Source organism: Solea senegalensis, linkage group LG6 (genome assembly GCF_019176455.1).
Source record: "Solea senegalensis isolate Sse05_10M linkage group LG6, IFAPA_SoseM_1, whole genome shotgun sequence".
NCBI lineage: Eukaryota > Metazoa > Chordata > Actinopteri > Pleuronectiformes > Soleidae > Solea > Solea senegalensis.
The window spans coordinates 4,168,744-4,194,202 of record NC_058026.1 but is presented as its reverse complement, the minus strand read 5'-3'; the positions used below and the strand labels follow the sequence as shown (position 1 = coordinate 4,194,202).

The 25,459-nt window shown below is 40.4% G+C and overlaps 3 protein-coding genes across 10 annotated transcripts in view; 2 read left to right on the top strand and 1 right to left on the bottom strand.

The window, feature by feature from the left end:
* Positions 1 to 146: 146 nt before the first annotated feature.
* Positions 147 to 8,053, top strand: LOC122771091 (bifunctional apoptosis regulator-like). 3 transcript variants are annotated; one of them, XM_044028427.1, is made up of 9 exons: positions 147 to 276; positions 2,506 to 2,786; positions 3,199 to 3,297; positions 3,877 to 3,970; positions 4,630 to 4,802; positions 5,402 to 5,546; positions 5,847 to 6,026; positions 6,246 to 6,442; positions 6,840 to 8,053. In XM_044028427.1, the coding sequence occupies exons 2-9, from the start codon at positions 2,509 to 2,511 to the stop codon at positions 7,030 to 7,032; spliced, it is 1,359 nt and encodes a 452-aa protein (XP_043884362.1). In that variant the 5' UTR covers positions 147 to 276; positions 2,506 to 2,508; the 3' UTR covers positions 7,033 to 8,053. The 3 variants fall into 3 exon arrangements, with proteins under 3 accessions (XP_043884362.1, XP_043884363.1, XP_043884361.1); XM_044028428.1 differs by having other exon boundaries at positions 147 to 281; XM_044028426.1 differs by lacking the exon at positions 147 to 276 and adding an exon at positions 709 to 933.
* A 374-nt stretch (positions 8,054 to 8,427) lies between these two features.
* Positions 8,428 to 18,509, top strand: txndc11 (thioredoxin domain containing 11). Its single transcript, XM_044028425.1, has 13 exons — positions 8,428 to 8,789; positions 10,347 to 10,443; positions 10,996 to 11,115; positions 11,472 to 11,569; positions 12,188 to 12,317; positions 12,799 to 12,892; positions 13,259 to 13,371; positions 13,461 to 13,658; positions 14,212 to 14,923; positions 15,459 to 15,628; positions 15,715 to 15,827; positions 15,919 to 15,999; positions 16,672 to 18,509. The coding sequence occupies exons 1-13, from the start codon at positions 8,665 to 8,667 to the stop codon at positions 17,177 to 17,179; spliced, it is 2,559 nt and encodes an 852-aa protein (XP_043884360.1). The 5' UTR covers positions 8,428 to 8,664; the 3' UTR covers positions 17,180 to 18,509.
* Positions 18,510 to 19,277: 768 nt separating this feature from the next.
* Positions 19,278 to 25,459, bottom strand: part of LOC122771076 — a 35,279-nt gene continuing 29,097 nt past the window's right edge. For 4 of the 6 annotated variants that reach the window (XM_044028402.1, XM_044028404.1, XM_044028405.1 and 1 more), the window contains exons 60-65: positions 25,040 to 25,201; positions 24,538 to 24,674; positions 24,073 to 24,218; positions 23,885 to 23,979; positions 22,972 to 23,224; positions 21,254 to 21,867 (exon numbers count right to left, since the gene is read on the bottom strand). In XM_044028402.1, coding sequence (XP_043884337.1) covers positions 21,779 to 21,867; positions 22,972 to 23,224; positions 23,885 to 23,979; positions 24,073 to 24,218; positions 24,538 to 24,674; positions 25,040 to 25,201 — 882 coding nt within the window. In that variant the 3' untranslated portion in view covers positions 21,254 to 21,778. Of the gene's footprint in view, positions 20,377 to 20,520; positions 21,868 to 22,971; positions 23,225 to 23,884; positions 23,980 to 24,071; positions 24,219 to 24,537; positions 24,675 to 25,039; positions 25,202 to 25,459 lie in introns of those variants that run through there. The other 2 variants (XR_006360581.1, XM_044028401.1) reach the window with 2 other exon arrangements.

The window sequence follows — 25,459 nt, the reverse complement described above, 5'->3', positions numbered from 1 at the left end:
TGAAGAACGTACTGCATTCAAATACAAACCAACCAGAGGCTGTAAATGCATGGTCACTACTATGATCACAAGTAAAAGGCCTGAATTCGAGTCTAGGATCAGTGACAGGACGTGTTCTGAACTTTGAACTGAAGCAGCTTACCCTAACCCAGCCACATGGCAGAAATCAACTGTGTCCGACAACCGCCCCCGAGGAAGAAGACAACGAGACTCAATGAGATCTAACCATATGTTGGAAACCTGCAGACAGGAGGGTCATGTGATCATTATAGACAGGTGAGGTGTGTATGTGTATTCAATTTTTGTTACCTTTTCTGATACAAACACTGACCTTGTATTTGTATAATACTTTTATATAAAGTATATACTTATATATTTTGACTTTTATTCCGATTGTTTCTTGTCAGTAGGCTATGATGCATGAAAAATAAATTAGTGTCGCCGACCGCAAAGGGTAAGCCGGGAAAGGGGCGTCCGATGCCACCTCGGTAGTCAGGCATAACGTCTTTGTCATACGACGCATAGTAACGACACATCAAGACGACACGTAGTAACTACGTTAAGACACTGTCAACAACACACTATAACGACATAGCCCAACTACACATCGTTTAACATTTAATAGACATAGCCAAACGTCTTCTCATATGTTCAGTAGACACAGACCGTGGCGACATATGTTTTGGCACAAATGGAACCCCATACTTAGAGGAATACCTGCGCGTGTGCGTGTCTGTGCGACTGCGTCAGCAGCAGTAGCAGCAGCATCGGTGACAGAGACATGAATTTGCTCTACAGCCTGCTTATGGCCAGTTTAACTAACTCGAGGTGAACTCGTTAGTTTAACTAACGAACAGCACCGAACCAGACTGAGAGACACTTAACCTCAGAGTAATGTCGTCACCTGTCAGAGGAGGACACTCCTGAGGCCAGGTATGACAGCACTGAACATGGATGTTGTTAGCGTCAAAACGAACTTAGCACTCACGCACTGAGCTGCTATTTTGTTAACTAACGTTGACACATTTAGACCCAAAGACAGTGCATTTAGCTAACTATAGTGTCAACAAAGTGATTTTCCGCTTTGCTCAACAGCACAGTATAGCAGTGTTGAATGCTGTTGTTGACCTAGCTTGTAGCTAACGACAAGCTAACCAGCGACAGCTAGCGATAGTAACGTTACGATCAAAATGTAAAACCCACTAATGACCAAACTGTCGTTATTGACAGGCTTTCGTCCTCGTTCATAACTTAAATTAATGGTGGTGTTGACGAGCCAACTGTTAGCTGTGTCAACTGTGTGTTTCTTATACATATAATAACATGCCTTCTTTCTTACAAACCACTAATACAAACTAACGTAAATCTTAGCGCAATTTGGAAATTAGATTATTAATGTTTAGTTGCCTCTACATAATGAAATCACTGTGGTGGAAGAAGTGAAAAGAACCAATAACAGAAAGTGAAAGTAGAAGTATAATATCAAACGCATGTATGAATTTTGCATTCTCTAAATTATCTTTTATCACTTGAATGAAACTGTTGGTTTTTAACTTCTGGAACTGAATATATTTTTCTTCTTTATAAGTAAAACAAATGAACAAATAGAATTAAACATCTGTCACAAAAGTCAATTCTCTAGGTTAGTGGCATTAAATGGCGAGGTTGCAAAGTGGAGCTGGCAAAACTCAGTGACGATATGGTTTTCTTCAATAGCAACATGACCAAAGTAATTCCAACATACAGTATATTCATGCAGTGTCTGTTCATGGGAGTGATGGGCAAATTAACCTTTTGTGAAGCGCTGACCAAACAACCTGAGCCAATTGTTTCGAAAATGGGTTAATTACTCAAAGCTTCAGATAGAGTGACCTCTCCTGACATAGTGCAAGGCTGCAGTCAAAGTCTGAAGCTGCGGGGGAAGTTTTTGTTGTATCATGGACCTTTGATGACGTTTGACGTTATCTTTGAAGGCCACCATTGACCTTTGTACCTTTCATGGTTATAGTAGCTATGATAGGTAATATTGTAAGACAGACATGATAGAATAAGTTGGAGTGATAATGTAACTGCTGGTGTAACATTCCTGAATAAACAGTGTCAGATACTCTAGAGTGTCGCTTACTTTGTGGAACCCCTCAAGGTACTACATTTTTGGCGACGAGGATGGGACCAAGAAGAGGAATTATTCACATTAGCCTGCCTAAAAACAGAAGCATTAATACTGAAATTCAAGCCATTTGAGATAAATGTGGAAGTGAATAGAAAGAACTTTGAAATAGACTCAGGATGTAGTGCGACCACCATGAATGAGATGTTTAAGGAGATATGGAATTGAAGCAAGCATGTAAAGATGTGAAAAGTTGTCTGATGAGCCAGTGTTTGGTTTGTGCAACCTGGGCAACTGTAGAAACATGAATGTGCGACCTGGACAGTCATCCTACAGTAGTAGTTTACAACCTTTTGGTTGTAAGTTTGTTTCTCTTCTTTTCCATTATCCTGCAGCAGATGGAGTGGGAGTCATCAGACGACAGACAGGGAGGATCATTGTGCGACCCCCTTGATTTAACCAATTCTTCTGAGCCACCAACCACCAGCAACATCACAGAACATGAGTTCTCATGTCACTGTTGCTATGACATCTTAGTGAACCCCACCACTTTGACCTGTGGCCACAACTTCTGTCGCCACTGTCTGGCTCTGTGGTGGGAATCCTCACGCAAGAACGAGTGTCCAGAATGCCGGGAGAAATGGGAGGGTTTTCCTAAAGTCAACATACTGCTGAGGTTTGTTACACCATCATTTCCACTGAATACAAACAGTATAATCAAGTCACTACTGCTGCATTGTCATGAAGTCACTATCAAATGATTCTGCAGAGTGTGTTAGACGGTGCATACAGAAAGTGGAGCAACATGGCAACAGCCAGTGATAAAAGTAGTTAACACTACTACATTAACTTTAATTCAGGGGCTTGATGGGAGTGTTTGAACAGGCCCCCAGCCATACCATGTGAAAAGAGCTTTATCAGAACTCCCACAAACTGTGGAGGTTCTAGTTTCACGCTTAATGTTCTTCTGACAGAAGCCAGGAATTATCATCATCAGCTAGGTTGATAGTTACATAACTACCTACACCACCAACACTGCTGTTATCATCTATTAATCCTTTGTGTGAACATGATTCTTCTCTTCTTAGGGATGCCACTGAAAAGCTGTTCAGTGACGTCATTCAGCAGAGAAGAGCAGCAGTCCAGGCAAACCCAAAAGTTTCCCGCAGCCTGTTGGCCTTCCAGAGGTATTCACTACAAACTACATAGTAGACATGGATTTGTTGTAAAGGATTTTGAATGCTTTGTCAGTTTAGTGTACATTAGAAATCCATCAATTTAGAGGTATACTTTTAAAATTAAAGACAGGCGGTTTTAAACAAAAAAGAACAGAATTTAAGGAGCAGAACCAAAAACATTATTAGCCACTTTAGTTCTTTGTCTTTCTTGTGTTTCACATCTTCCCATGACCACATAATGATTAAAGTACCCAGGTCTTTTTTAATGCATTCTTCCAAGTGAAAATATTGTGCCTCCATTACCCACAATGCAACATCCTGTCAGTGTGGTCACAGATTCCAGAGATTCCTCATCACTGTGACTAATGTAGTTTTGAAGCTGTATAATCTTCAACTCTAGTTGACAGTGTCTCAGTTTACGTCACTCTCTTGGCAAGAGGCCTCAGATGTGTAAAATTACACCGCTTTGACGATGTCAACGTTATGACTGAACTCACCTGGACCCACCTTTGTGGTTCTATTGTATTTGTTGTAATCAATCAAAGCCCTATTTTCATTCAATATTACATCTACATGCTTTTACTGTAGATATGGCGACAACTTGGGCAGATCCAGGACAAACCAGCACAAAGGAGCGGGCTTCTTCTTCTCTGGTGTCTTATCTGCACTCACCTTTGTGGCTGTAAGTATGGGACAACAGTAAAATCACATCAAATAAACCTTTGTAGTGAAATGACAAACCTCACCTTGTGTTAATGCAGTGGTATTCTACATAACAGAGCCTTAGTATTGCAGCACAGAAGATTGTTTGGACTAATATGGTGACTGATTTATTTATTAGACAGGAACTATTTATTATATAGATATAATTGTGTGAAAATATTCCTGACTTCCTGAAGTTTAATATAAAAAAAAAATGAGATGGTTGAATTCTCTACATGCTAGGGAAAACTCCCTTTCTTGTTTCCTTTAGTCTGTAGGATACAGTGGACCAGTATTTTCATAATGGAAGGAGATCATTTCTGTCCCATAAATCTTTGCAGTCGCAACACTGTGGCTTCACCCCAGCAGACCTGTGCAAATATAGAAACAGCATAAATATGAATAAAATTTTATGAAAATACAGCTTTTTGTATGACAGCAGTATGTATTATACCCATTCTAGAGAGAACATGTTTGTTTTGTCCATTTGGCACCGTGTGCAGAAAATGTGTAATTATTGAAGCAGTAGTAATAGTGGTAGTAATATATTGCAAACTTTACAAACACATATATTCAATTATTTATATAAAAAACACATATGTGGGAATAGAAAAGGAAAACAATTGCATGTGTTTGTAGGTAATGGTGATGGTGTATCACTGGAGCAGCGGTGTGGTGGAGCAGCACGACCTGCTCATCACTAAACCAGTGTCTCACTGGACGGCAGAGGAAGTGGTGTCCTGGCTGGAAAACCTGGGGCCCTGGGCCCAGCTTTACAGTGAAGCCTTCCAGCAGGAAAACGTCAATGGAAGGTAATATAACATAACACTGGACTACTGGCCTCATTTTCCTGTCGTCATTTTTGAAATGCAGATACAATAAAAGATAAAGGTAAATTGTGAGCACACTGCTAAAGTTGTTCTACAGTTTTGTTGTTTTATTGAGTTGATTAAACAAGATATTCTATGATTTGATTTTGGCAAATCATGATGATTCTGATACAGATACCACAACCAGTATAGTCCAATAGTCTTTTTACACCATGTAAACTACTAAGCAAACATTTAAACTGATGCATTTGCCACCTAATTATAACACCTTCTGCTTCTATAAAGAAGAAAACAATTCTTACACACTGTGCTTTGTGAAAGCTATATTTAGGGTTTATATTTTTCGTTTTTCTGAGCCAATGATTTGACCATTATCCAACTGAAGCTGATCCTGAGTATCTTATCAACTCATCCCTCCCTCATTACTTTCAAATGTATCATTGAACAAGATGTTAATCAAATGTTTAATGGTTAGGATTAAAATGACCACTCTGGCAACAGTCAGCAAAACAATGCAGTGTAAAATATGGAAACACGTGACTTGTTGTTCATGCATTGTTGTGTTTGTTTGTTTGCTTCAGGTTACTGTTAATGCTGGGCGAAGAGGAGCTGTTAAAGCTGCCTTACAACATTGAAAGTCATGCCCATCGACGAGCTGTCTTAGCTGAACTGGACAGAGTTAAAGTTCTGGGGGTCAAACCTCCACAAAATCTCTGGGAATACAAAGTGAGTTCCTAGATTATTGCCCCAAATTCTTTTTTTGCAGTGTAAGCGGAGTTTCTGTTTGTAGGGGTAGCTTAAGCTAATGTGGCACACAGATAATAACCCTTACAGATTCAGGTCAGGTCAATGAGGGATGATTACATATTGTGATTGGCCAGTGAGGTCAGTCCTGATGCTGTGTTTGTTAACCCATTATTGTATATGTTATGGAAAAGTTTCACCCTCTTATACACTAAGTTAGTTTGTTATATGTCTTACATGTATAGTGACAACACTGTGTGTCTTCATGTCACTTTCCATCAGGCGGCCAACGCTGGGAAGTCGTTGTTTTTGCTGTACGCGCTGAAGCGATCGCCTCGTCTCACGCTCTTCTACTTGTATTTGTTCGACTATGCGGAAACCTTCCTGCCCTTCCTGCACACCTGCTGCCCAGCCATCGCGCACCTCGACCACTCGGTGGAGAGCAGCTTCCTCAACTCACAGGTGTGACACAGCAAATATAATATCTTTTAAATCCAGCCGTAACGGATAGAGAAAGAAATTATCAGAGCTATCAATTTCTCAGGAAATTCAAAGACTAGAAATTAAAAGATGTTTATGATAATGACAATAGCCTGCACATCCAAATTAACAAAATTATGTACTACAAAAAGTGCCCACACACCAGCTTCTTATATTCTATGATGTCCCTGTGTTTGTCAGTTGGAGCCAAACTGGCGGCAGTGGGTGGAGTTCCTGGTGAAGTATCTCCTGCTTCCGTACCAGCTTATAGCAGAGTTTGCGTGGGACTGGTTGGATGTCCACTACTGGACGTCCCGCTTCATCATTGTTAACGCCATGCTGCTGTCTGTGCTGGAAGGCTGTACACTGTGGAGACTGTTGACAAGAGCCAGGATCAGGTACACACAGTTCTTCATGTTCCCTTTTTTTCTTTTCTTTTTTTTCATGCATTTCTCTCCAAGCCTTCAAATCAAAACCTTGCACCTGCAGTATTCACAGTGATTATTGAACTCATTTGATAATCGATTATTCAATTGTTGTTCATTTAAAAACCAGCTCTCTTTGCTTTTAGGTTGTTAAATGTGAGCATTTTCTAGTTTCATTGCTCTATATAACAGTATGCCTACTAGGACTAGATGTTAAACATCCCTTGATAATTAAACACTATACTGTAAGAATAGAGGTTTCCTCTTAGGGTAGGGTTGGAGGTGTCCTCATGGTTTATAGGCAAAACTAACATGTTTGTTAACTTTTTTAACTTGTTAACTTTTTTTTTCTTTTCTTTTCTTTGTTTAGGGCTCTGCCAGACAAGATGTGGAACCATCTGTGGAAGATGCTATCGCAGGGGTTTGCATTCGCTCTGCTGTGGCCATTCGTCCCACAGTTTGTGTGCAACTGTTTCTTTTACTGGGCATTATACTTCAGTCCCATTGTCAATATAGACATGGTAGTACAGCAGCTAATGCACCCGGAAACACAGGCGCCGTAGCAACTGGGGCTCAGTGGAACGACACACGACTCAAATGCAGTAAATGGGTAGAAAGCCAGAATGCTGGATGTTTGCCAGGCTGGCTTTGAGCTACTCTAGGAGAGAAGAAATATGAGGAGAAGCTGTGAAAGGTCTGTCATCATGCTGACGGAGACCCTATTACTGTGGACTAGTACACAAATCACATTACCTATGCTATACCTAATTACCAGAATGCTTGAGAAGGTAAAGATACAGAAGATAAGTCATGTTCAAACACTGGAGGCAGTGAAGACTGGCCTTATGAGGAGTTCCCTGACAGTTTACAGTGTTGTAGTACTGTAGTACTGCTGTTGAGACAGCCTCAGTCCAGAATAAGGGAAGCTTTGTTTTTTTTATTCATTTACATACCTGGTTACTGACAGTAGAAGAAATCAAGGACACATTTATTTTTGTCTAACTTCTATATTCAAAAATCAAATGTCATTTTTTTGGCATGTTAGCCACAATCATTTACAGGAACAACTATCAGTTTGAGTAATGTGGCATTATCAGTGTATGCAAGTCCTTATTCTGTATTCTTTGGTTGGCACTGTCGCTCTTACGGCGACTGATCTTGGTACTGGAGTTCAAAGATTTTGCAAGCTTATTTGATACCACAGCTGTTCACCTACTGTTGGAAAAAAAAGAACAAATACTCAACATTTATGTTTTCTTACAGGATTTGGGCACATAAGATTTGAAATAAAACTGAGATGTGGATCTTTTTTTATGTTGATAACTTTAAGGAGAAACAGCTTGATGCATATTTTATTTGATTGTACCGCAGACAAAGATGGAGTTGCACTTTTCTTTTCTTTAATTGTTGAAGATGAATTTTCACAGTATACATTTCCATGTGGAGGGTGACAAGTACTCATCAAGGACAGAGTTTTTTGTTTTTTTACATTACACTTGTTTGCACTTGAAAGTTCTCACACTGTGATTTTGTTCTTCAGTGTTCTCTAATGCCATAGGAAAAATAAAGATTTTTAAATGTTAACTTGCTCTTTCTTGTGTAGTTATTACTGGAAAATGATCTGTCTGTCTATCTTTCTATCTATCGTAATAATTGACTGAAAATTTACACGTGACCGCCCTCTGGCGTTACTTGCACGTAATAGCAGCTGTGGGACGTACTGTGTTGTCGCCATAACAACGTAGGGACTACCGTAAAAGAACACGCCACTCTCAAAACGTAAAAACGAAAAAACAAAAAAAATGATAACGTGAAAAATATGTGTGAATATTTTCGCTAATCTCAACTGCAAGCGTGCCTGTTTATCAATCACATTTCATACGCGCGTTCGGACGAGTTCGTTCAACTCGCCGCGCGCTTCGAAGGTTGACGACATTTCACAGTCGACCCCCCGACGTCGTTGTTGCGGAAGTGAACAGTCTACGTGGGGAAGAAAGGTTGGTCCGCCCGTGTTTGAACGCCGTACGCACCCAGCAGCAGAAATGTCCAATCCAGGTTAACTCTTCCGTCTTCCCTGCGAAACAGTCTTCCCGACTCTCCACCCAACTTCACCCAACCTCCGCCCACTTTCATTGAAGCAACGAAAGCAACAGTTGGGGCGTATAAATGGCACGGGGAGGCGACCACAGGCTGTAATGCTGCGCCGGGTGCGGCAGTCTCTCCGGCAGGTGCTGTTTCTGATGGCCCGGAGACCGGACCTTCTCTGCGGGGCTATCGTGCTCAGCGTCCTGCTCATACTGGCTGTTAAGTTCACATGCAGGTAAAGACACACACACACACACACACGCTCAGAAATATATATATAGAGAAAGTCACAGTTTTAATGTGTGTGTTTGAACTTGTTCGTGTTTCACATGAATAGTTACAGCTGTTGTAGCATGAGAAACGTGTACATTAGCTGCTCCTCTCTATGATCTAGTCATAAAGGCCTTTGTTAAGAGGATTAACTCATGCTTTAAACCATTTAAACGCAATGCACTCGTACAACAGTGTAACAACAACCAACTTAGCCATGTCACCATCATCATCATCATCATCACCCACTGGTCCCAGCAGCTGTGCTGTGCTCAAACTGTGCCACAAAGACTGTACCACTGTACAGCAGCTTCAAAACATGGATATCCTCTCGATTAATCGATCAGTCGGTGGTCCATTAACCAGTGAGAAATGTTAATCAGTCTTTTTGTCTCATTGTTATAGAGGAGTACAGAAGACAATCATAGAACTTGTTTTTATTCTTATTATTAATATATGCATTATTTAAGTATTTGGCAGTTAATGTAGTAATTGATTAATAATTATTCGCCCTGATAGATAGATAGATAGATAGATAGATAGATAGATAGATAGATAGTCCTAGTGTGCAGTTAAATGTATTTGTATAGCACATTATCATACACATCTCAGTCAATGAGCTTTACAGAGACGGTAGAAGGAACACCTTAAGTTAAAATCTAAAGGCAGAACACACTCACTCACTCATTCACTCACTCATTGTCTATCGCTTTATCCTCCACATGAGTGTGGTGGGGGCCGAAGCCAATCCCAGCTGACATAGGGTGCCCTATGTTGGCCCTATGTACCCCAAAATCATAGGGCCAATATATAGAGACGACGGTTCAGTCTCACATTCACACCTATGGTCAGTTTAGAACTGTCCAGTTAACCTCTGCATGTTTTTGGGACTGTGGGAGAAAACCAGAGTATCTGGAGAAAACCCACATGCACAACTGGGAGAACACATGCAAATTCCACACAGAAAATGTCCTTGGTCGACCCAGGATTTGGACCGTGACCTTCTTGCTGTGAGGCAAGAAGGCCCCTCCTCCACCGTGTGACCCTGACAGAAAGCACAAAGAAGAAAAATATTTAAATAATTCAAAACAAATCAAATATATAATGGCAACACAACACAATAAAAACAGTTATGAGAAAAGTGTGGAAATAGTGTATAAATAAAGAGCAGTTATAATGGAAGACTCAACAATTTGCTTGGAAATGGGAGTTCTAAATACATCATTAGCAATTTTAACTACTGATTAAGTGGTTTACGTTTTTAAATCTTTGTTACTCTATCTTGTTTTCAAAGGTATAGCATCAGTAGTACACATTTAACACATCTGGACTAAATAGTCAGTAAACAATATCATGTGTGCTGAAAAACAAAAAAAAAAAACCTCAAAAGGTCAGATCATACAACCAGAGCAGGAATGCATTATTCATATCATATTATACTGTATCATATACAGTCCACATGGCACACACCACCAGTGTGATTGGAATCCCTGAGTTTGACTAAAATTGTTTTTTTCCTCAGCCGTGCTAAAAATGTGGTGGCACCAGCTCGGCCTCCTGTGCGGTTCTTCTCTGCTGAGGCCCCAGTAGTCGACCTCTACATGGGTCAACTGGACCAGGTGAGCTTCAGAGACAGACCACACCTGATCAGCTGTTCATGAGTTTAGTGATACAAGGATTTCCTTGACCTCGACCTGGGCCCTGTGTTTATAAATGTGTCTGTGTGCGTGAATAGCAGATCGCTTCGGGCGTATGTCTGCGTACGGACGAATATTTGGAGACAGATTGTGATGTTGCCAGACTCCTACAATAACAATCTGAGCCACTTATTGGTGAAAACAAACACTTTTTATGGCTATAACTCAGAATGGTGATAGCTCACACTGCAGCCATTGCTGCTTGTCGCAGCTGCCGCCCTAGGCAATCTACTGGACCAATTATGAAACCTTTTGTAGGTACTATTCACATACACACTCGCATTTATTTAAATAGGGCCCCAGGTTGAAAAGTACCAGAATCCCCCTTTAAAAAATCTGCATGAGGGGATTTCAGCTGACACTGGTACAGATGTTTTGGCATTTCTTAATTTAATCATTTAGTCTTAAGCCCTGGCAGTGACACGTTCAGGTCCACGATATTATGTCAAAAACTTATGTGCATTTTCTGTCCAGGTGGAGCGTCTGAAGAGCGTCGCAGAGGTGTCTCTCATTTTCTTCTACGCTCCATGGTGCGCTCACTCCATGGCTGCTCGACAGGAAGTGCAGCAGGTTGCTAAGAAGCTGGCCAAACAGGTACAGGACATCTGAGCTCAGAACAAGCGAGCGCCACCCTCACTTTGATTCAATGGACAGTAACAATGCAGCAGCAGAGCAGCTTGGGTTTGTTGTGGTGACACGTGAAACAACCAGAGGAGTAATTACTGAATAACTGGATAAAATAGCGCTTTGTCAACTAATGGTAATGGTATTTGTTGCATGTATTCATAGTGAAAGAATTAAAAGTGCACGCAGCAAATCAAATCAATGTGTGTGTGTGTGTGACTGTTGGAAGACGGAGTTACACATGACTGACCGTGTTAACACAACACTCTGTGTTTGTGGTTTGTCTGTTTACAGCTGTGTTTTCTCTCTCTCACACAAAAACACAGGTGCAGTTTGTGGCTATTAACTGCTGGTACAGTCAGGGGAAATGCAGGAGGCAGACCCACTTCTACCAGTATCCCATCATTCATCTGTTTTATAGAAGGTAAGCACAGGAGCCTTAAATGAAATCTTATATTTTTGAGTTAATATTCCTCCTGCACGAGTAGGGGGTGTAGGCTTGAGGCTGGCCATATTCAGGAGGGGTTATTGAATGGAATATACTATACAACCCATAAGCAGTTTTCTTTTCCATTTCTCATGCGCCCTCTTCCCAAAATGACAATGTAGTATTAATGCTATTCTTTATGCTACATGCTTAAATTGATCGTTCTTCCCATAAAATTCAAACAAATCAAATTGTGGGTAGTAGACAGTATTCCTGTTTGACCCAACACACAGCATATGGTATAAGTATATACATACATATATATATATATATATAAGTGTGTGTAAAGCTAGTCAAGTAAAAAACAATGTCTTATGTTATAAACTGTGTGAAAAGTTTGCATTCAGTCACTGCAGTTAGTAACTTTATTCTACACGAATGCAGTTATAGTTGCTGTTGTTGCTTGTTTTTAATGTTTTCTAATATTTTTCCAGACAAAGGTTTTCCTCAATACTTTTTCCAGCATCTTAACAATATGCACAAAAGAGCTGTCGGTAGTCGATGAATTGATTTGAAATGTGAAAATTCGTTAAGTTGTCTTTGTCTCTGCTGCAGGTTTGGGCCGATTGAGTACAAAGGTCCATTTGTGGCTCCGTATGTGGAAAGTTTTGTCCTCCGAGTCATCACGCCACTCACTTACCTGCCGTCAAAAGACACACTCAAAGACTTCCTCTCCTACCACGAGGTACTGAGTTAGCAGAGAATCGTCTGACTGTTTGTTTGTGCTCGTCCATAACGGCTCCGTAACAACAACAGTTACGTACAGTAGTCGTCGTAAAAGTCGTAGGCCACTGTTAGATTGCTGTTTTAGTAAACATTTAATTTGAACTCAACAAGAAAATTCAATATGTATGTAATATTTAAAAAAAGGGAAAAACTCCACCATACACTTCCCCTTACAACAACTGGATTCTGGTTCTTTTAAACCTTGTGAGGTTGTGACACCTGTATTTGTCTCACTATGTCATGTCAACAATGGCTAATATATGCTAATATATAAAATCCAATCCAAATGCCAAAGATCACTGAATTTAACAGATCTAAAATCACGGTTTTACATCACTAGGACTGCTCTCAAAGGAAAAACAACTGTATTACTTTGCAACAACAAAGCCAGTTGTGGCCTGAGTAAATATTAAGTGATGCGATGTTGTTTGTGTTTCTAGTCTCGAGTGGTGGGCTTCTTCCAGTTTAACTCCTCCCCTCAGCCGCCAGGATACATCACATATTTGTCGTCTGCCCTGCAGGCTCTTAAAAGAGGTAAGAAGCCAACTTGCAGCACTGAGACCCGAGTTTACAAATCTTTACAAGTGTGTGATCGTGTGTGAAAATAAAAGGCAGTAAATAAAACTGCAACATTGCAAATTAAGTTTGTAAATGGAGGTTTTCTTTCTGTCTTTAATTTATTGGGAAACTACACTAAGTGAGTTCATTTTTGCTTATTTTTCAGCAAAAAATAGTTTGTTTTCAATGTGATTGTTTGATGTTTGTAAAATGTTCAAATGTGCACAGGAAGCTGGTCAGATCCTTCTCACAAAATCCTTCATTGATGTTAGTCAGATTCAAACAGAGTATGTATGTCACGTTTAAGTCTCTGCTCTTCGTGAATCTCGCTGTTTTTCATAGATTTCTACGGAGTTGTACGTTTCGGGGTGGTCACCAACAAACAGGTGGCAGAAGCTATCTCACTAAACGAGGATGAAACTGTTTACCTCCACAGAAGATTCAACTCCTCTTTGGTATGCACATACCAATGTTTGTTAAACGTTAACGTAGATGCGGGACAACGCACTGACACTGTTCTCTACGCTTTTCTACTACATTTCAGATTTTCCCTCGACTGGAACGTAACTTCACGTCGGAGTCCATCTCGAGCTGGGTGTTTGAAAACCGCGAGACGGTCCTCCACTGGCTGCAGCCGCCGGGAACTAAGTCCCGCCTCCTGGAACAGGAGCTGACCAAAGGTCCTGCGCTGCTGCTCTTCCTGCCGCATAATCCACTCAAGTCCAATCCCATTCTGCACCAGGTGAGTAGTGACTTAATTGTCTTGAAACTGATTCTGTTTCATATCCATTCCATGCGAGAGTGTGACTACTTCCTGTCACCGCTCATGTATCACGACAGTTGTAAGATAGCATAAAAATGTGTATTATATTTTGTAGAATTAACTTATACAAGGAAACATACTATAAAATGTGTATTTAGTTTATAAGGAAAGCTACAGTTATTTATTGCCACGATTTGTTCTGCACGTGTACGAAAGTGTGTCTACTTCCTGTTACGGCTAATGACCACTAACACAAAAAATACCAATTAAAATGTGTATTTTATTTTACCAGATACTGATTGTTAACTATTATTACTATTGTTAAGCGTCATGGCAAAAGTTTTATATGAGAAGTAGTAAAAAGCTGAAGTCAGTGGCTCTTATTTTGAAGGTTGAAACAAACTCATTGCACTTGTGGTGTGCTACAAGCCTCAGGTTTCAGTCCACTGCTGCCTGGAATATTATTTGCATATGTAAAATATCATTTCTGGTGATTTACATTTAAAGATTCTTTCTTTTTGTTGTTGTCCAGATTGCTGATGTCGCTCTGCGCTATCACTCCTGTGAACAGAATAACCGCTCCGGTTTGGACACCTCCCACCCGCTGTGCTGTCAGTCGCTGCTTCTCCCCGAGTCCAGTACAAATGTGTGCGACGTGTGTCTCAGCTTGTCGGGATCAAATCTGACCCGCCCGTCCATACGCTGCGCGTTCCTCTCCACAGCTCGGGGCGGAGACGCGGTGCAGTCTTATCTGCGACACTGCTGCCTCCACCAACTACCTGCTCCCGTGTCCTCGTCGGGCTGTAGCAGCTTTCTGAACAGCTACAGTCCCTTCAGTCGATACAGTGCCTGCTGCAGAAAAGTAGAACCTCAACTCAGTGACTCACAAGCCAAAGAGGAGCCACACACGCAAAGACTTTCTCCTACGCCGCCTTCTTTGTCTTTGCCGCCGCCTTCTGTCACGCAGCGGGGGGGCGACGGTGGCATCACGGGGCTGCGTTGTCAGACCAACAGGACACTCAGGTTTTATTTGTTGGACGTTGCGCTGAACTGGCCTCTGGCCGTGAGGCTCGGAGCGACGGGCGACAGGACTTCATCTCTTCATCATGAGGCCGGTTCATCAGGCGACGCCCACAACAACAGCAGCAGCAGCGACAGGTCGTTTGCAGCTATTGTGAACCTGAAGGACGAGGTCCATTATGTGCTCCATCGCAACTCAGCGTCCACACTAACAGAGTCTCTGGGTAAGACGAGGACACTTTTTTACAAATATATTTTTGTTTGGTCAATAGAATTTACGAAATTTTGCTTCCTGCTGCTGATTTGGGTCAGTTTTAAAATCACCCTCGTCTTCATTTTTGTTTTAGTAAAAACTCAAGAGCTGAGTTTTAACATGGGAGTCAAAGGGAGGTTTGACCAGAACTCTCTGTGCTTTTAGGCGATTTTAAGAAAAACTCCAAGTCATATGAAAGTGAAAATAACACACAGTGTTAGACAACAACCATAACAACGTTTTTATGTAAAAAAAAATGTCTGTGTAGGTTGGAAACTGTGGGCAGGGGAAGCGTTTGTGTAGAGATCAGCTGAGTGTGCCACTCTAGCAGCACAATACACACACATTATAAAATCTGTAAAAAAAAAAATTCACATTTCTGAACATTTAGCATCCCATCGACCATCACTGTATGTAACATATGCACATACATAAAGCCAGAACACGAGGAAAAAAAATGTTGTTTCTCTCTGTTTCCATGGTGCTCGTCTCGGTGTGATTTCAAGAGGCCTTTATCAGGAATTTCAGTGCTCCGTACAGTCTCTTGGACAGACACTTGGTTGGAGAGGAGACGCAGAGTGGAGGTGAAGAGGAGCACCAGCAGACGTCGCCTCGCCCCCTCATCGCAGAACTCACCACCTCCTCGTTCCTGCCCTCCATCATGGATCTTCAGAAGGTCAGGAAAGACTTGTGGTGGTTTTGAAATCAAATAAATGAGCAGAATGTTTATGGATCGGAGCTGGTGTGTGTTTTCTTGTGTAGGACGTGCTGCTGTTTTACTACACACAGTGGTGCGGATTCTGCTCCGTTCTCAACCACATCATCATCCAGCTGGCCAGATTGTTACAGGGCAACAGCACCATCACTGTGGCCAGGTAAATGTACAGTAACTTCTGTTTACTCTCGACACCTGGTACCTGTCCATTAAAGCATAAAAAAAAGTAATAATTGCCCCCCTCTGTGTAGGGTGAACGTTGCCCGCAATGATCTGCCCTGGGAGTTCATGGTGGATCACGTTCCTTCCATCCTTCTCTTCCCTAAATACAGGTGAGAACAACCAGTCTGATCGGACCCATCACAGATAAAGAGTCTGTTCACACCTGGCTTTAAAATGTGTCCACGGTTTTACACACATACACATCATGAAGCTATATTTTTAGACTCTCCATAATTGTTCTTTACTGTACACATTTTTTCTAACATATACAGTGTGTAAAGACAAGAACATGCTGACTCTGCTCGAAAGGAGTTTAACCCTTAGAACACAGAGTTCTTTTTTCCATTACTATGTTAAAACGTATATGCAGAGGCTATAAGAACATGCAATATTGAGTAAATCCTTATTTTCAGCACAACCTATAGGCAACCAACGGTATAAACACACCTGAGCAAAAAGTACTCACACTTTTTAAAAATCTGATTGAATTTGTGAAATTTGTAAAAATACGTCACATTTCAAAAAGTTCGCTTGGCTTGTTTTTATTAATTGTTCTTATTTCTGCACAATTATTATTACTCCAACATTTAAAAAAAATAAAAATATGCGATATAAAATTAATCATAATTTTGACTTAACAGCACATGCGAAGATGAAAAAATATGCATTTTGTAGAGTCTGATTTCCTTGTATGTCATTTATGTCTAAATAAATATAGAACATAACAACTTGAACATAATATTCTAAATCAATAGTTTCCTTGTCTCTTTCTTGTCTTGAAGAAAACACTTCAGCGTAAAGTTTCCTGACAATCTTCCCATCACGCTGCCCAACCTCCTGCACTTCATCCTGCAACACTCTGGCTCTGCGCGCGACGCAGACAAACCAGTGTCATCGCCCGAGGCGGACGCTTCAGGACCCAGATCCGTCCTCCACGCCGAAGTCCTCGCCCTGCAGAGTGAACTCCAAGTGCTCCATCAAGCCCGCGAACGTCTCTCCCGACAGCTGGCGCAGTTGTGGCGCGACAACCGCCGCCTGATGTTTGACTCTCAGAGCTTAGAGGCTCAGAACGCCGAGCTGCAGCGAGAGAGGCAGAGCCTCGAGGAGCGGCACGAGGAGAAAAGCCGGCAGCTCGGGGACGCGGTCAGGCGCCTGCAGGAGCTGGCGGACACTTCAGAACACCTGCTGAACGAAAACATGCTGCTCAGGATCCTGCTGAGGGCACTGAAGGACAGGACGGAGGCGGAGAGGAGAGAGACGGAACAGAAAAGAAGCCATTTGGCCTCCTGAACACGAGACTGCGGGGACGCATGAGGGAGAAAGAGCAGGACTGGAGAGGACGAGGAGAAATGAAGCTGTGATTTGACCTGAGGGAATAAAACAAACCTTTTTTTCAAACCCAAAGAAAGGCAACGACCTAGTAAATTATAGTAAGAGAAAATCAGGAGGAAAGGACAATTATTGTGATTGAGTCATGACAACCTGTGATGATGGTGGGCGTGTCCTCACCTATGAACACTGTAGCGTGGGAATTCAGTGCCAACTGTTTCGTTTCAGCGACATTTTTCTTAAAAAACTCAGCTAAACTCATGTTACTGTAAATCCTCACAAGAAATACTAGTGGCTTCGATCATGACCAGCACAATCGGGGTACATTAGCAAATTAAAAGCAAGATCACATGCTTAATGTACATTTTCACAGCTCTAATTCTATCAGTGCCACGCTTTTTACTCTCTGATTGGTGATGAAAAAGCACGTAGACGAGATGTGCAGAGTAACAACATCACCTCAAAACACTAAAGAACATGATGTTCTTTTCACATTAAAAGCCTTACTGTGAAAGGAAGTTGCCCTACTTTTATTATTTAACTCTTGGGATCTGTTGACGTTTCCTTTACTGCTCCATAATTTTGTTTATGAATCTATTGAACTAAAAAAAATGACCTAAAAACAATTGGAAATGCAGGTGTTTCCAAATGCTGAGCTGTCGGACAACCTTTACACTTTAATTCAAATGCTTCAAAGTTAGAAGAATTGAGTTTTCAGTAATAAATAAGAAATAAATATTAAATAGGTTGACCAGGAACAGAATTGTCCATTAAACTCATAACGACTTAATAAAATAAAATAACTTGTCTCTTTTTGTGTAATTAGTACGTTTTTCTGGGGGGAAATTAAATGTTAGCTCTTGCACTGGTGGAGTTGTTGCTGTGGAAATAAACATTATGTTTGAAACAAGGATACAGTAAACGGCTCGACGAACCTGCTGCTTCACAATCTCTTAATTTAATGCACAGCAGCAGTGATGATGATGATGATGATGAGTGTCGGCTGCAGGGAGAAGCAAGGGCTACTAATGAAGCTGACATTGTTTCACCTACGACGTGTAGGAGTGCAAACAATGACAATATGAGCACTTGAAATAATCTCACTTTTCTTTTCTGAAGGGGGAAGAAAAAAAAATCTTTTTTTTCGAGGAATCACTGATTCCTTCAGTCACTAAACTATTATTTCAAGCTATTCAGGTATTAAAAGAATGAGATGCTGCGATTGTTTACATGTGAAATGTTGCACCAGTTTGTACTGATTGATTAAAAAAAACAAAAAACTTTCTTCTTATTATTGTCCGTCTGCCAGTGTTTTGTTGTTGTTGCACACAAATACAAAAACACCTATTTATAATTGAATATAGTAATAAAGAAAACATACTGAAATCACTCATTATAAGATATATCATATATAAGGCTTTGTTGTAATGGTCAACAAGGGGCCACACAAACAGCACAAGAGAACAAAAAACGGCACAGAAACAAGAGAAATGTCAACAAACGATTCGTAGCAGTCACGTGTTTTCTCCTCTGTACGGTTTCCTTTTGTTTTATTGTGAAATATGTGCAGGTCCAGCTTCACACTGAAGAGTCCTGAGGACAGAGCAACATTTAAAAGTGTATTAAAGCCCTTAAAAGACGACTTTCATTCATGAAGCGGTTGGTAACCTTTGATATAAATACGTATATCTACGGATTTAAAGGATGCTTGAAAGATTTGGGGCTAACGAACGTTAACCAGTCAAAAATCGATGACATTAGCCAGGTTGTTTTTAGATATTTTGATGCAGAAATGTTACCATAGAATTAGGATTTATTTTCTTCCAATGTCCCGCTTATTTTTTAAATAAAATTAAAATGGAAACTTAAACCCGAGCACATGTAGAAAACTGTTTGCCCCTTGAAATCAGCAACACCTGCGTAAAATAACAGGTGACCTCCGATAACACGACATGACCCCGGGCCGGTGAATGTAAGAAATGACATGCAGCCCCCTAGTGGTTGGGACACACACACACACACACACACACATAAATAAAAATGAGGCATGGCTCCTACAAACAGGCTGCATACTTTATTGGCTCACGGCGGAGATTCAACTCCGGAATGTGCCAACATTTGATGTTCGAACACATTTCACATAATTATGAGGAAATGACATAATTCAGGCAAAGCCACAACAGTACGAGAGTTTTCAGAACCCAGGCTTTTTGTGACAGAGTGGTTTTTATTCCAGATGCCACCAGGCTGATCAGTGCTGCAAGGACAGTCACTTTATTTTGATAAATACACCTGCACTTTAAACTAAGCAGAAAAAAAACCCCCAACAACAACACATAAACAAAGCATCAGTGAACACATGTTCAGAGTCTGCAGTCAGTCTCAGGCCTCTTATACTGGAGCCTCCTGTTCTGGACCAATCAGATCCCACGATGCACCTGAACACTCACACTGAGCAATCAGTCAGTTCATCACACACACCTGCAACTCATTTACATTACACGCATGACACACACACACACACACACACACACAGTTTACATTAAAATAAGCAACTTTACATGAGGCAAAAGCAAGTGTCAGTGAATAAAATAATAGGTAAGTAGTAGAAAGAAACATTTATTCAACAATCATGAGTTGACTTCCTATTTCCAAATAGCTAGATATAGCTCTATTTACATTATTTATTTTTATATTGTTTATAAAATAATCTAAATAAGTAAATTAATAATCAGTCCCATAGCTTGCACACACAAAGATTTTGTTTTAAATGATGCTCAGCTACATTTTTAAATAAGTTCTGAATACTGCTTAAAAATGTGGCAGAATTTGAAAGGGAAATAAACAGGTTTTCCCAACGGTGTAAGAATTATTACCCAGAAACATTGTTACAACAAATGAATAATAAATAAATAATTGAGGAAACACAAATGTCCTTACCTTTTGTGCTACCTGTGTATTATACCTGTGTTATTTACTCCAAACCATTGTTTGTTTGTTTTTTTAAAACATTAGGGCAGTAAAATCACAGAAATGGCCTAGTTTTGCAGGGTCTTAGAAACACTAATCCATGCTTTTATACATTTCCGTTGGATTATTGCAATTCCCCGTATGTTGGCTTAGACCAGTCACCGTCACAGTCACGCCGCCGCTCCTCGCTTTTTGACAGGAAAAAAAAAGAAAAGAGACCACATCATGCCTGTGTTTGTGCTTCCTCCACTGGCTTCCTGTTCACTTCAGGATTGATTTTAAAAATGTTATTGTTGGTTTTTAAAGCACTTAACGGTTTGGCACCATCTTACCTCTCAGAACTCCTTTTTCTTCACACTCCACCCCGAGCTCTGAGGTCTAATAACAGGCGTATTTTAGATGAGACACAGCTCCGGCGCATCCACTCACTGATTCGATAAATACACTTATTCAGTGACTGTGGTCATGTGATGACACTGAATATATAAAGTAGTGTGTCGTCTGCACAGGTGTGATAAGATAAGTTGTAATATTTTATAAGCTGAAGCTTGAGGCAGCATGTCGATGTTCAATAGAGTTGGGCCGGGAGCGGATCCTTGAGGAACGCCGCGTATCCTCTCACGCCCAATGATTCCTGAAAGCTGAGAAATGTCGCACATCAAAGCCAACGTTTGGTTATTACTAATTCACTAATTCATTAATAATTACTAATTTCACTCACACTGTTTCAGGAAGTCAGAGAATCAGCGGTTTTTGCACACCGAGAGACAAAGAAACATTGAGAGACTCAAAAAATATTGTCTTAAATATGTTTTATATTGTTCAAATTCCTAATTTAACACGCACAATCTGTTGGTGTACAACTGCAGTGGGTTTTTTTCTCGAAATAAACCTTTTTGTTTTTCTTCTTTCTTGTAAATTCCTGCCAGATATCGGAAGTTATTCTGGAAAAATGTCCAAAAGCACTAAATTACAGGACATTTTCTGGTTCCTTTTATGGTTAAAATAAGTGTTAATAAATTTAAAGGGTGTTAATAGGGTTAATAAACTGAGACAAGGATGAGATTTGATGACTATACACTTTATTTATTCATTTATAACAGGAGTTCCATAATCATTCTTCATTCATTCATTTTCATTTTGTCTCAAACAGAGGAATCTAAAGGATTACAGCGATGGAAAACGCTGCAGAAAACTTGCCACCTTCATTTAGTTATTTCTGTCTGTTAAACCCTGTCAGCAGTTTAAACAAGTGAAAAATATAAAATAATATGAGTAAAGCAGGTAAACGTGCCTGGAAATGATACATAAAATGTTTTTTTACGGCGGGTAAAACTTCATAATTGTTAATGTACTGTGTTGTTGTTATTGATGATATGTTTTGTTTATTGTAAGTTAATGCACTGTAATGTAACAATGTAGACTAATTTAAGTGCTTCTGCTGTGAGGTAATTCACTCACCGCCACTATTGTACTTCTATTACTAAGAGACAAATCAAAAGGACAGTAGCTCTCTCCTCATTTCATCTCGACTATTACCTGGATCATAAATTCCACTCCTCATCAGTCATGAAAATAGTCCTGTTGTCTTTACACCACGACATGCTGGGACATGACAAACAGCGCTAAGAGAACGAGGAGGGAGACGCCGACGTCTGCACGGACGCGAGAGCCATGACCTAGAATGGAAAAGACAATCAATAACACCACATTTTCCGCACCTTGTTGTCAATGAAAACCACACTTATATCCTTAACAACTCTGACTGATCAAGAGTGGTTTGTCAGTCACTACATTTATTATTTCTATGACTTACTCTGACTGAAATTGCGTGACGACAACAGCAAGAAAAACCTGGTTCAATTCAGGGAGTTTTTGCTCCAGGAATGCAGGAAAATAAAAACTACAACGCAGGGCATTGTGGTTAAACACAACCAAAACATATGCGCGTGTAGAACGACAGCCGGGAGAAATGTCTGAGCTCATTGTTGCGGCTTATATGTGTTCACATAAAACGATAGGATTTGATGCAGCTCCATGTTTTGCTCTTTATCTGGCGGAGACAGAAGTTGTCCTGCATTAACCAACAGATGAGCGAGTTTTCCTGTTCATTATTTGTCTCGTCTTCTCCTTCAGTAATTCCTGATGCAGCGCCGCCTCAGGCGAGGAGGGGAATAAGTTATTCAAAAGGTTCTGTTCGTTTCGCTAAAGTGTGAAAGCAAACTCGGACTGGCTGAATGTTGCAACCCCCAAATAGTACTGTACTCTGTACTGGCCTCTGTGATCACATGACCCCATTGTAGCACTGTACCTCAGTTATATGAGTCTTTAAATTTTAACTTTTTAAGCTAAGGTTGTGATAAAGTAAGAGTTGTTTCCCTGAAACATTGTGTCCATTGATATCATATCACATGAGCAACTATTAATGAATCAAATCTTTAAAGGATATCAAATAATCATCTCACATCAGAGAAGTTTGACGGTTGAAGCCTCTAAAAGACCTCACATTTCTTATTTCAAATACATTTTGTAGCCACAGTACAGTGAGCAATTCAATAATAATTCTTCACCTCACACAAATAAATGTATGCAGATTATTATGCAGCTTTCTTAACTTCATATCGCCGTTTGAATTAATTCTAGTATTTTAATTATATTGACAGTCTGGCCCTTTTGTGTTGTTTATTTCTTGTTCTTTGATACTTGAAACCAATCCAAAGGAAACCATTAAATACATTTTTTAAGCTGTTTAGGGAGGAGTTTTGAAACTATAAAGCACTCACCTGTGGTTGCACTTCCAGATGCAGGGGTAGTTGCACCTGCTTGTGTTGACTGTGGTGGTGCTGGTGGTGTTGTGGTGGTGACGGCGACAGTTGTGGGGTCAGCTCTACCTCCTGTCAGGCCCAATTCCAGTGTGTCCAGTTCTGACTGGTACTGAGCCCTGATCCATGACTCTACCTGCGTTTGGTTTTCATAGTTCTTCAACTCATCCACGTTGTCGCCAAGGAGATTTTTGACTTCATCAACAGTCAGGGCCTTTTCAGGGAGAGCAGAGCAGAGAATTGTCAAAAGAAAGAAAGAAACACAGATGTGGAGAAACCGTTTTAGTGAGGACACATCATAGACATTGTGCATTAACCACCTAAATGCCTAACCCCTAACCCAATTCTATCCCTAACCCTAAAACCAGGTCTTGATCCTGAAAAAGCCCTTTAAAATGTCCTCACAACACACTCACACAGCTATTCTTTTAAGGCCCTCATTAACATCCATTAATTTGGATAAACTAAACAAAGTGTTATCCCAAACCTCGACCATCACCTAAACTAAACACACTCCCACTTCATTAGGACCAAGGTTATAATAGTTTGGGATTTTTCATTAGTTTTTATTTAGTTTAGTTTTTTAAATTTTTTTAATTAGGTTTTAGAGCGGGTTTGCTAGTTTTTATTAGTTTGAGTTTTTTGTAATATGGAGTATTTGCTAGGTGCAAGATTCAAGAATTGTGTCATAAAGTTTAGATTTTAGTTAGTTTTAGCTCTAGTTTTTATTTCATTTTTCAGTGTTTTCACTATTTCATTACTTTTTGTCAACTAGAATAATCTTGATTAGGACCTGTTTTTTGTGCCAGTAAAGGTCCTGAAGACGTAACAAATACACACACACACACACACACACACACACACACACACTGACCTGTATAACGTTCTCATCCAGGCTGGTAAAAGTAACCATGTCCATGCTGACATTGGATTTTGCCAAACTCTGTATGTAGCTTAAATTTGCACCCCTACAGGACAGAAAAGAAATGTCAACAAACAATCTTCAGTACTGTTACTTGACTGTGTGTGTGTGTGTGTGTGTGTGTGTGTGTTCATGCCTACCAAGGTAAGATTTTGCGAGCTGGTAGGTGGATACGGAGACAGCTACGGAGGAGCGGCTGGTTTCTGAAAACGCCTCTGTGGCGATGGCAAACAGCTCTCTCTTTTTCTCTGTGGTGCAGTTGGACACATCGAGGGCGTCGGCCTCCCTGTAAAGTGAGAGATGAGAAACACAGCAGTAAAGATGTAGATTATTATTTACTAGAAATGGTGCAAACCATCAACACGGCTGCTCATTTAAAACCTCAGTGTTGCAAGGATTCATTTTTTCTTCAATTATGCTGCTCACAAACAAAATTGATGGAGGAAAAATACATTAAATAAATTAAAAGCACTGTCATTTTCTGAGGATTTCAACTCCTGGGAGACCAAATCCAGTTCACTTCCAGTTGTAACCTGGTTTTGTACATTGATGATTGGATTTATACTGGTGTAAGAATCACATGTGCCATGGCTCTGACGTCTTACTTGAGGCTTTGTTGGGAGATATTCTTCAAAGCGTCCACGTCCAGAGCGCACAGGTTGGTTCCTCCGATGGCATTGAGCTCTACGCTGCCGAGTTCGTTCCCTGCGACACTCAGATACTTAGAGATGATGACTTTAGCCTGGGTGAGAACAAACACACATTCATGAGAACAACACATAAGCATATGCAGTACCCCACATGTACCCCACAAACGCATGATTAATCAAGTACTTGTTTGGTCCATAAAATGTTGAAAAACGTTCCTCACTGTTTTCTAAACCTCGAAATGATGATGTTCTCAGATGTCTTACAAAATGTATCAGTTTTAATGATTTGGAGCAAAGAAACCAGACAATAATCACATTTAATTATGGAGGATTTTTTATAATAAATTGATAACATAGAGGACAATGGACAACAGAAAATTCAGAAAGCTTGTTTTAATCATCATCACTGCAGCCCTAATACGCACAACACAGTTGATTTGTTTGTCAGTTTACTCACCATGCTCGGGTCCCATTCCCCGTCGGACGAGTCCATCAAAGCGGAGAGAGTATCGATCTGAGTGATCGTCCATTTGTTTATTTGAGCAATGTCGGCCTCACGCGACACTGGGCCTAAAACCTGAACCTGGTCTTCTGGGATGGAAGCGGTGGAAGCGTAAGCCTAAAAAAATAATAAATATGTGACAATCAGTGAGCAGACGTCAGACGTTTTCTGTAAGAATACTAATACAAAAAATCACATCATGTAACATGTGGTGATAAACGATGTAATAGATACCTGAAGATACCTCAGAGGATTTTCAGATTTCAAAGTGGGCCCCGTTTAAGACAAAATTGTCATTTTCATTTTGAAAATCTGTGTTGTTGTTTTTTTAGCTGATCAGTGAACATTTTTCTTTCGCCTTTTTTCTTTGGTTCC

Bases quoted from the DNA above. Each gene is read 5' to 3' on its own strand.
- LOC122771091 (XM_044028427.1), top strand. From the start codon at position 2,509: ATGGAGTGGGAGTCATCAGACGACAGACAGGGAGGATCATTGTGCGAC. The intron at 2,787-3,198 runs GTTTGTTACACC...TTCTCTTCTTAG, and splicing joins AAAGTCAACATACTGCTGAG to GGATGCCACTGAAAAGCTGT. The intron at 3,971-4,629 runs GTAAGTATGGGA...ATGTGTTTGTAG, and splicing joins CTGCACTCACCTTTGTGGCT to GTAATGGTGATGGTGTATCA.
- txndc11 (XM_044028425.1), top strand. From the start codon at position 8,665: ATGCTGCGCCGGGTGCGGCAGTCTCTCCGGCAGGTGCTGTTTCTGATG. The intron at 10,444-10,995 runs GTGAGCTTCAGA...TTTTCTGTCCAG, and splicing joins ACATGGGTCAACTGGACCAG to GTGGAGCGTCTGAAGAGCGT. The intron at 13,372-13,460 runs GTATGCACATAC...ACTACATTTCAG, and splicing joins GAAGATTCAACTCCTCTTTG to ATTTTCCCTCGACTGGAACG.